The following is an 11562-nucleotide window of genomic DNA, read 5'->3' as shown; positions in this document are numbered from 1 at the left end:
CTAAAATTACGGCCGCTTTTCATATAACGGTAAATTTCAGAAATGCTTGAAACTGCAATATTTCGAAATTTAAGGACGCTAATTTACTCAAAATTGATACACCCGGCATACTTTCATACCACGCACACGTGGTGTTGAATCAAACTGAACATTTGAATGCACATTTACATGTCTGGCTGTAGCTGAGTGCACGAAGATGCTTGCCACAATTTGCTAATTTCCAGAGGTTCAGGGTTCAAATCCCATTACAGGCAGCATGGAATTTAAATATTTTTTTTTACTTAATTATGAAAAAGCATCCGTAAGCAATAGTTGACATGCACAGAGTTTTACGATTATATTAAGCAAAAGCCAGCAGTTTTGAAACAAGTTCACAGCAAAGAAACAAATGACTGAAATGTTACCTTGTATTTAATTTTTTTTCTTTCGTGAAACCTAGATTACTTATAAGCACCGTGCCGTACAAAATTATTGGCTCGGAGACTCTTTCATCTGATCACAATTTCTAATCAGATAATTTAGAAAAATTTTGAAAATGTAGCTTTTGAGCCAATTAGTAAAAAGCAAGTCTGGCAACTTCAGATAATTTCGTTGATTTTTTGCAATTATTTATTTTTTGTTGATAGTGTCTTCCACATACAAAAAAATGTCAAACATAGTTTGTATGGAAGAAACTCTCAGTAAAAACAATACCAAAAATCAACTAAATTTTTATGGGTTGCAAAACTTCATTTTCAAAATTTTTATAAAAAAGTCTGAATAGAAAGTTGCGAATTTGTATGCAAATTTATTGCATTTTTCCGAGTTTTGCACAAAGTTTAGAAATTTTATTTTTATGTTTTCTGATGTATTTAGTAGATGTAGATTTAAGGGTATGCACCTGGAATATCCGGACCCTTAATGGGGAAGGTGCCTCTGCCCGGCTGGTTGATGTCCTCGGGAAGACAAAGGCTGACATCACCGCCATCCAAGAAATGCGATGGACGGGGCAAGGTAAAGTAAGCGTGAAGCCTTGCGACGTCTACTACAGTTGCCACGTAAAGGAGCGCAAATTCGGTGTTGGATTCGTGGTAGGAGAGAGACTCCGTCGCCGAGTACTGGCGTTCACCCCGGTGGACGAACGTCTAGCCACAATCCGCATCAAAGCTAGATTCTTCAACATCTCGCTCATCTGCGCCCATGCCCCGACGGAAGAGAAGGATGAGGCGTCCAAGGATCTCTTCTATGAGCGCTTGGAACGTACATATGAGCGCTGCCCCCGACACGATGTCAAAATCGTGCTTGGCGATTTTAATGCCAAGGTGGGCAAGGAAGGGATCTTTGGCGCCACTGTCGGAAAATTCAGCCTCCACGACGAAACGTCCGATAACGGACTGAGGCTGATCGACTTCACCGGGGCCCGAAATATGGTAATATGTAGTACTAGGTTCCAGCATAAGAACATCCACCAAGCTACATGGCTGTCTCCAGATCGAAAAACGAGAAACCAAATCGATCATGTTGTGATAGACGGAAGGCATGCTTCAAGCGTTTTGGACGTACGTACACTCCGAGGGCCAAACATCGACTCGGACCACTATCTTGTTGTAGCCAAGATACGCACCCGCCTCTGTGCAGCAAAAAATGTGCGCCCAACAATGCAAGGAAAGCTTAACGTCGAAAAGCTGCAATCACAACAGACGGCCAATTTATTCGCCACTCGACTCACACACCTGCTCTCTGAGAGCACTCTTCAACAATCCGACGTACGCGAGCAGTGGAACCACATTTCCCGATCATTAAGTACCGCCGCCGAAGAAGTAGTTGGATTTCAGCGAGCCCGAAAGAACAACTGGTACGATGAGGAATGTCAAGAAGCCGCAGAGAAAAAAGATGCCGCCTACAGGGCCACGCTGCGATCGGGCGCAACGCGAGCCATGTGGGACCGTTATAGGGAACTGAAGAAGGAAGCGAGACGTATTTGCCGCAATAAGAAGAGAGAGGCCGAAATACGTGAGTGCGAAGAGCTTGAGATGCTGGCCGACAGGAAGAACGCCCGAAAATTCTACCAGAGGGTTAGGCGACTTACGGAAGGTTTCAAGACCGGGGCGAACTCCTGTAAGAACAACAATGGCGACCTAGTGACCGATGTCCAGAATATACTTAAATTGTGGAGGGAACCCTTTTATAACCTACTGAATGGTAGCAGCGCTGAAAGTAGTGAGGAAGACGAACCCGAGTCCCCAGTCGATGATGATGGAGTAGCTGTCCCACCGCCTGACTATGACGAGGTACGAATAGCGATTACGCGGCTGAAAAACAACAAAGCTGCTGGAGCTGACGGCCTGCCAGCCGAGCTATTCAAGTACGGCGGCGAGGAGCTGATGAGGTGCATGCATCAGCTCGTATGCAGAATATGGTCAGATGAACGCATGCCCGACGACTGGAATTTAAGTGTGCTCTGCCCAATCCACAAGAAAGGCGACCCCGCCATACGCGCCAACTACCGCGGAATTAGCCTTCTAAGCATAGGTTACAAGGTCTTATCGAGCGTATTGTGCGAAAGACTGAAGCCCACCGTCAACGAGCTGATTGGACCTTATCAGTGTGGCTTTAGGCCTGGAAAATCCACCATAGATCAGGTATTCACAATACGCCAAATCTTGGAAAAGACCCGCGAGAATAGGATCGACACACACCATCTATTTGTCGATTTCAAAGCCGCTTTCGACAGCACGAAGAGAAGTTGCCTTTATGCCGCGATGTCTGAATTTGGTATCCCCGCGAAACTAATACGGCTGTGTAAAATGACGTTGAGCAATACCACCAGCTCCGTCAGAATAGGGAAGGACCTCTCCGAGCCGTTTGATACCAAACGAGGTTTCAGACAAGGGGACCCCCTTTCGTGTGATTTCTTTAATCTTATGTTGGAGAAGATAATAAGAGCCGCAGAACTGAACCGCTCAGGCACAATACTTTATAAGAGCGTACAATTGCTGGCGTATGCCGACGACATCGATATTATCGGTAAAAACAAGGGCTACGTCTGTTCTGCCTTCTCGGGATTGGATAGAGAAGCAAAGCGAATGGGTCTGGTGGTGAACGAGGACAAAACGAAGTATCTCCTGTCAGCACACAAACAGTCAGAGCATACGCGTCTTGGCACCCACGTCACTGTTGACAGTTACAAGTTTGAAAAAGTAGACGACTTCGTTTATTTGGGAACCAGCATTAACACCAATAATAATGTCAGCCTTGAAATCCAACGGAGAATCACTCTTGCCAACAAGTGCTACTTTGGGCTGAGTAGGCAATTGAGAAGTAAAGTCCTCTCTCGTCGTACAAAGATCACACTCTATAAGTCACTCATCATGCCTGTGCTGGTGTATGGCGCGGAAGCATGGACAATGAAAGCATCTGATGAGGCGGCTCTTGGAGTTTTCGAGAGAAAGATTCTGCGAAAGATTTACGGACCTTTACGCGTTGGTGATGGCGAATATCGCAGACGATTTAACGATGAGCTGTATGAGCTTTACAACGATATAGACATAGTGCAGCGAATTAAAATTCAGCGGCTCCGCTGGCTTGGCCATGTCGTTCGGATGGACAGAAACGCTCCTGCTCTGAAAATATTCAACGCGGGCCGCGATGCTGGGAACAGAGGAAGAGGAAGGCCTCCTCTGCGTTGGAAAGACCAGGTGGAGAAGGACTTGGCTTCACTTGGCATTTTCAATTGGCGTCAGTTAGCACAGAAGAGAAATGACTGGCGTGCTGTTTTGGACTCGGCCAAAATCGCTTAGGCGGTTACAGCGCCAAATAAGAAATAAGAAGAAGAAGATGTATTTAGTATAAACTGTATTTTTATAAGGAACAAAAAAGGTACATGCATTGTGAAAAATTCTCGGTGCTTTAGTTGTGATAAATTGTTTTGTTTTGCTGGTGTACGTTGTAATGATCTCATGATCTCATGTTTTTATTTTTGTTTGTCAAAATAAAATTTTACTACATCAGGGAGTGAGAGTGAGAGTGTGCGGATTTGGCAACAGAGATATCTGGCAGCCCTACAGTTGGGGCTCGATATGATATACATGTACAATACAGGGACAATTTTAAAGCATCGAATCCGAACATACAATTTAGTTTTGAGAATAAAAAGACATAACATCTTTCAATACAGTTTTATTTAGAACGAAACAAAGAGAAAAAAGCTTGAAAAAGTTATCGCAAAAAAGTATACACACAATATGTATGTAATACGGTGGCGAGAAAGTAGAACATTTATGAAAATTTGACGAATTTTAACAAATGAGCATCAATATTTTAAACATTTTATTTGTCAATTTTGTTGTGGCGTATTAATGTTTATTTCAATAACGTTGATCTCCGAAATAGCAGCTATAACTTCTACCGCTTAGAATTTGTTGTTTCTTCCACTATTCCTAACATACAAATCGTGGTATAAAGCTCAATAACGCTATTGAAATAAACATTTTAATCAGATTTTCTAGAATCGTTTTGAGTATGCAGTTTTGTAGGTCAATAAATTTTAGTATAATAAGTGCCAGTTTGGTGTAGCTTGGACTTACCGTTGATTTTTGGCAATTTTTTGTTTGCCGCATTTTCTTCCATACAATGAAGTTCAAACATTGTTTTGTATGGAGAAAATGAGCAACACCTACCACAAAATAAAAATTACCACAAATCTAGCTACTTAAAATTTGCACTTTGAATGGAATGTGCTACAAAACTGCATATCTATTTAAAATTTTGATGAAACTTTGTCGAATTTTGCTAATTCTTGTACAAAGTTTGAAATGTTGACTTAGCTGCAAGGCTACCTCCCTTTTGATGTAGAAACCCATTGCAGAGAGCAATGAACCCAGTATTTTCCCGAGACACGCGAATTCTATTCAGTTATGCAGTGGCGGCCCTAAAATAAAGTCTGAAGGGGATTGTATTTGGAAAAAATAGGAATGCAAAAGTCATTCCACCTACTGGACCACTGTAGAGTCCTCCAAGACGAATTTATGGGTATACAGTAAGCTTCCGAATGTCTAACGATAGAAACGATCGGTTGGAACAATATATATATTTTCTCAGACAGTCAGGCAGCTCTTAAAGCTATAAATTCAGTCACATGTAACTCGTAAACAGTAGTGAAGTGCCGCAGAGTACATAAGGTGATGGCCGAGCAGTTTTCTTTCTCTCTTGACCTGGTAGGATTGCTGGGACACAGAGACAATAAAATGACGGACGAGCTTGCAACGAAGCATACGTACTTCCCTTCCACTTTCTTCGCAGTAGAAGAGGTTTGCCCGGCCTTTCGTTACCTTAGGGCTCAACATGACATAATTTCTTTGAAGAAACAAGCGTAAGGTTTGTATGGAAGGGTGTTAATGAGATCCCTAAACTACGCGGCATCTCGGAAACCTGTCGATTTCAGCGTAGGCTAATTATTTTATAGATTGGGATGATAATTTGATGCATGTTCGAGGCGAATAAATTTATAAGCCAATAAGTGAATACATTGCATTTGCTTAAAGGCAATATTTGCCTATCTCGTTTGGATTATGATAGGCATATGGTTCTGGTTAAATAATTAATTCGAGATCAGTCAGCTCCATTTAAACGCTCAGGAAAGAAAATTCTAGACATGTATCGGGTCGCCTGCATGGGATGTGCTGGATAGATTATACCCCCTTCTCAACTCTTCAAAAATCGATATTCGGGACTTCCCAACTTGGCGGTCATGTAGGCAGTTGAACAAGTTAGTATTTCAATATGAAGTCGAACGCTCAGTTTTGAGTACCTTAGAAGTTTAACTTTCTTCGTTTATCGAACAGTCAAAGTGAGTACCACATGTGTGCATGTGTGCAGATTAGTTCATCTGCTATTGTTCTTCGTTGCCTACCTAAATCTGTAGAATGTGAATTTTGAACCGCTTTCCCTAATCTTATCTCAGACAAGTTTCCAGCACACTCGTCTGATCCCTTGTTTCCCGGAATACCACTAAGGCCTCTTAACCAATAAAGATCGACAAGAGTTTTTAGCAATCCTCGGCGACGGTAGCTATGTATGTATATCACTTCTGCTTACCAGCTTAGCTGCCATGTCAACTGTATACACAATGTAGGTACATACAACATGGAAAATACTGAAGTAATCAGGAGTCTTTAGGACTCTATCTCACAGACGAGTTTTCAAGATAAGACCTCAAACCTTAGTTCCAGTGAGTACTTTGAACGTCTAACATCCAGCAGATAAAACAATTGACTTAGTGTGGGCGCCGAATTAAAAGCCAGCTCAGAGGTATCATCACAAAAATATCAGCCTAGATTGGATAACATTAGATTTGGAGGGTGGAGCAGGCCACCTAGTTACCGCGAACGAAAAAATTTATTGTATCAAACCTCTATTCAACTACGAGTCATCTTGATCAACGTACTGCTAAGAAACCTCGCCAGGTCCTTTGGCTGAATGCTATTTAGGTCGTGTGTAGGTAATGTGCTCTGCTGTTTCCTGTTGTTCGTTGCCTACCTACACTGGTCAGAGTTAACAACTCCTAGGTTTGACAAGTGTTTAATTACCCTACAGTGGCCAGTAAGAAAGCCTGTAACACTTTGTTGCCTATGACTCCACTATGTCTCAGTACCCATACGAGGTATATCCGGTTCCTTCTAGAGACGAACGGTATTAAATGTTATCCCACACCAGCTTAGAGGTTCCTCGTGCGTTTTAAGAGCAGCTGTCCGAGCATTTTTAGCTGTATTTTTTGGTTGCCCCATATTCTACATACTGTCTCAGATATAACTACATAGTTCAATGGCGTGCACCTCGGTCTAAAATACAGAGTTACCTTGCCCCATGCTGGTGAAAAGGAGCAGTGTGGGTTGTATGCCGTAAACTCCTAGTACGAAGTGTGGTGAGTGCCCAAACTCGATCAAAAGTGTTATAAATCGTGTATTTCTTTGCGGGTGATCGCCATCCCGAATTAGTCACAGGTAGGCCTGGGTAACGGCGCAAATTTTTTGCCGCTGACACACTAACTCCAACGCCACTTCCGGAATGAGAACAGTGTGTTAGCGCAATTGCGCCTCTTCAAGCTAAAGCGCATTTCATTTTGCTTATTGCTGCACCAAGGCGAATTTACGCATGATGATATCGGTTGAGCAAAAATAAAAATTACAACAACATATTACATGCACAATGGAGACACAAAAATACTGCACATTTTACAAGTGACATTTCTCTTTTGTGTGTCTTTTTGTCTTCGCGACACCCGGTATTGTCATTGTTCCGTTGTTGCTGGCGCTATTGCGTTACATACAGTGAAACCCGCTTAAGCACCCCTCCGCTTAAGTACCTAAACCGCTTAAGTAACCAACATTTTTGGGCAATGTGAATTTTTGAATGTAATCTGAAGAAAATCCCTCTCTTAAATACCTCCCCGCTTATTTACCCAACCCGCCTAAGTACCTAAATTTTTCGTACCCCATTTACCATTTTACCTATAATTTTCCCCTTTTAAGTGCTCTTTGAAAATTCCTTAAAATATTTACATATTTTGAAATTCAGTGTCAGCGTCACATACCTTCGGCAAAAAAATTATAAAAAATCAACGGTAACTTTTAACTACTTGGAACTTGCATATTATTACACTAAAATTGAATGGGCTATAAAACTGTATACTCAAAAAACACTTCTGAGAAAAAAAATTTAAAATTTTGGTGATTTTTTAAGTGTTCTATAAAATCTTAGGCTTAGGTTTATATGGTATTTGTTAGGGAATAAACTGTATCTTAATTCAAAATTTTTAAATAATGCTACGGTCTTGGTTTTAAACTACGTATACTTTATTAAATGTTCGTGTTTTATTCATATTCATTCATATTTATGTAAGTTAACAAAAATATGTAACTACATCAATAATTATGTTCGCTTAAGTACCCGCATCGAGGTACTTAAGCGGGTTCTTTTAAGTACCCAACCCGCCTAAGTACCTCAAAAAGCTGACATTTTTCGTGAGGTACTTACGCGGGTTTTACTGTAGTTGTGAAAATCAGTATCAACGCCTGTAACTCACTTCTCGGTATCAGCGCAATGGCGCGACGCCGCTCTGTGTTACCCACGCCTAGTCACAGGTTCATTTACCGTCAACTACGCGCACTGTAATTATTGAAAATTATTCAATAATTTACGAATTAAGTTTATTAAATTATTGAAAATAATTTCCCGAACAAATAACAAATCCGAAATTCATCGTATTGTATAGCTTAATGTTTGATTAACTGACAAACAAAAGCGTCATAATTAGCAAATTACCGAACAATTATTTTGGCAAAATTTAAGCTCAAATTTCAGTAATATCTAAAAAAAAAAAAGTTAGTATACCGAGCAATATTTAGAGTAGTATATATTTGCAAAATTATTAAAAAAAAAATAACTAGTTATGACGAAGCGAACAAAAGTCATAGAACAATCAGAGGTAATCAGACCGAGAATTTCGGCCCTAAATAGAAGTTGGCAAAAGCTAAATTTCTGTTACTATAAACGCTATACGCTTGCACAAATAATTTATTAATATTTTTGATTCCATTGTATAAACAAGACAATTTGCATACTTTCTTGCTATATGCAAAAATGAAAGCTTTATATGTGCTGATTGGACTGACTGCTCTATTTGCCTCAGTCACATTTGTAATGGTAAGATGGCTAAATTTCTATAAACTAAACTTTGCTGTTTGAAATTGGGTGATAGCAAAACATACATACAGAACATACATATACATATGCGGCCATGACAGCTAGAGGAGCCTATCTACAAACAATTTTTTTGGAGTGATTGAGAATCAAGGATCTATAAATAATAAATACGGCCTTCTACTAAAAAGTTCGTTGTACCTATGTGATGCTATCTATTATACTAAAAGAAAACTAAAATAATAAAATCTAATAAACAATAAAAAAAATAAACTCAAGAAATGCATTTTAAGCTGTACCTCATTTTAATTTGAATGTCAGTTAGACCAGTCTAGCTCTCAAGGCCCCATTTATTTTATGTCTAAATAATTATGCTTATACCCCGGTAGTGTCAATCAAGCGAGGAAATGGATAAATGGAATAGAATAGCCTGCCTGTCTGAATCCAATACCACGGAAGATGAAGTAAAGAAATTCGTTGAGAATGGCATGAAGGCAAACGAAGCTACGAATAATATAAAATGTCATTTTAAATGTTGGTTGGAGAAGAAGGGCATCTTCAATAAGAGCGTTTACAATGCTGATGCAGCTATAAAGCAACTAATGAAAATTCCAGCAATGAGTGGACATGAAATCGAAGTAAAACAGGCCGTGAATAGGTGCAGGAATGAGAGAGGCGCCAGTGATTGTGATACAGCTTTTAAAATTTTTATGTGCATTAAGGAGTTCAAGGAGTGTGAGTTCAAGTCTACCGCTGATTTTTTGGCAGTTTGATACCTGTAAATAAATACATACAATTCATAAAGTTGTTGGTGTCCTGATAATTTGAAAATGTAAAGAAGTAAATGTGGTATCTAGGAGTTAAACTTTTATAATAACCTTCCTATAGTTTTTGAAAACTAAAAAAATTTGCTTTCTTCTCGATTAATACGGCGAAGGACATTACAGAACAGCAAAAATGGTTCATACTCCGTTGGAATTTCAGCGTTCTGAATGAAATCATAAAGAGAAGAAGACTATAGTCTTTAATTTATCGCCACTAGACACGAATAAAGGCGCGAGCTCAAAAGTTGACTGTTGTTGAAGTGACAGTCCTTGGCCAAGTATAAATCTATGATTACGCGCCTTTTGTCGATGAAGTTTTTCTTAAGCGCCTTCTTTTGTAAAATTTTTTTATGCATCTCTTTTCGCCGTCGAAACACTAGCCCCCTCTTTCGTGTCTAGTGACGATATGTATCAATACTTTTCATGAAATTTTAAAATAATAGCCATTGGTCTATAATTGACATTTGGGATAATTTTTGGGGTAGGGCTAAGAAACGTCAGAAGTTGATGAAAGATTTATGGAAGCTTTTAACTCGGGCGCTGAGATGGAATGATAATGCTCTCGCTGACACAAAAAGCATTTGAGAAGCTAATTCGGTGTCCCAATAGTGATTTTTTCAATAGACACTGCAAAGGTAATGATGAACGATAAAAGTAGAGCCGGTTCAAGGAACAAATTAATATTGTCAGGTATCAAGATGCCCGCAGATACGCTATTGAAAATTTTACCAGCTTCGTATCGTCTCCAGTAAGGTGCAGAGTTTTTGAATAATATGTTTACTCCCACTGTTGATTGCATACCACAATCATGGAGATTCGTTGACCTCGCTTTTATTCATGTGCTGATAACTTTGATTCGTTCACTGCACGATGCAGCGGGTCCTGAGGCTTCAAATAGAAGCACAGCATATCTCACGTGCGGAGTTCATATGGGCTGTTCTCTGTTGCTTGGTAAATTATCGTTGCTTGGTGTCATCGTAGATAGTAAATTTTTATGGCTGTTTACGTTGATCAAATGATCTCCATATTCTTAAGGGTGTTCTAGTTTTGTCAACGGGTGATTGGTAAGTCATTACGTCGGGCGCTTGAAAGAATATTTTGGATTTTCTATGTATTGATAAGACTCATTTTCAGCTTTCAACATGCCTTTGGACTTGTTCAATTGCGCTGCGTTTTTTCCCGAAGCCAAATTGATGATTAGGAATGAGATTTTGCCTTCAAAGGAATATAACTTTCATGATTTTGAAAATGTTAAGTAGGTAGTAAGCTAACTGGTCGATATAATCTTACTTTATCAGCACATTTTCCGGGTTTGATTATCACTTTCGGGTAATTGCTTTAGCAATTTGCTGGTGAAGAGATTATAGCGAGGTGCTTTTTTCAGGCTTAACGTATCAATTGCTGTTTCTAATTCTACTTTTTTTTTATGGGAGCCCATTTAATAAGTACAACATAGTGTGACGTTGAATTCATTTATTACCTCGGGTGGGGGTTCAAAGTTACGTGGTGTTAATACCGTTTTTGAAAAGCTCGCAAATGTGCTAGCTTTTTTAAATCCCCTTTTCTCCATTCGTAGTTTTCCTTTCCAATTGCAGCTTATATTCTATGAGGAAGCTAGCTGCTTCCCGAGAATATTCGGTAGTTGCAGATGCATCAATACTGCTGAGGTATCATTGATTTAGGGAGTTCCATTCGTTATTAACCCTTGTGTGTTCAACCAAATTAATTGAGGTTTTGGCACAACCCCGGTACCTGGGTACCCGTTTATGGATTTATTTCTAAAATTCGGCTGTAACTTAGTATAAAGCTGGGCATTAGATATATATTGATTTATTTATTGTTATCGAAGATCTTTTTATACAAATCCAACGACAGTTTCAAGTCGGGTATTTTGTTTGTATATGTTGACATACAGATTAAAAGCAAGACCGAAACAGTATAGTAGATGGTACGTAGTCCGAATCTTGTTTTCTGCACTCGTTTAAGTTAGTCAACTTAATCATAGGATATTGTTAAGTTTAAAATTGTACGAGTACTTTTTTGTCACTTTAGTGCTTTA

At 39.6% G+C, this 11562-nt stretch overlaps 1 protein-coding gene across 1 annotated transcript; it reads left to right on the top strand.

Moving 5' to 3' along the window:
• Positions 1-8619: 8619 nt before the first annotated feature.
• Positions 8620-9414, top strand: LOC108374679 (general odorant-binding protein 56h-like; the record flags this gene model as incomplete). Its single annotated transcript, XM_017630667.1, has 2 exons — positions 8620-8682; positions 9069-9414. Coding segments are annotated over exons 1-2 (409 nt in total), but the record flags the coding sequence as incomplete, so codon positions are not given.
• Between the last annotated feature and the right edge of the window lie 2148 nt (positions 9415-11562).

Source organism: Rhagoletis zephyria, unplaced genomic scaffold (assembly GCF_001687245.7).
Source record: "Rhagoletis zephyria isolate East Lansing unplaced genomic scaffold, Rhagoletis_zephyria_1.1 Rzeph_scaffold_07999, whole genome shotgun sequence".
Lineage (NCBI taxonomy): Eukaryota > Metazoa > Arthropoda > Insecta > Diptera > Tephritidae > Rhagoletis > Rhagoletis zephyria.
This window is presented reverse-complemented; position numbering and strand designations above follow the sequence as displayed.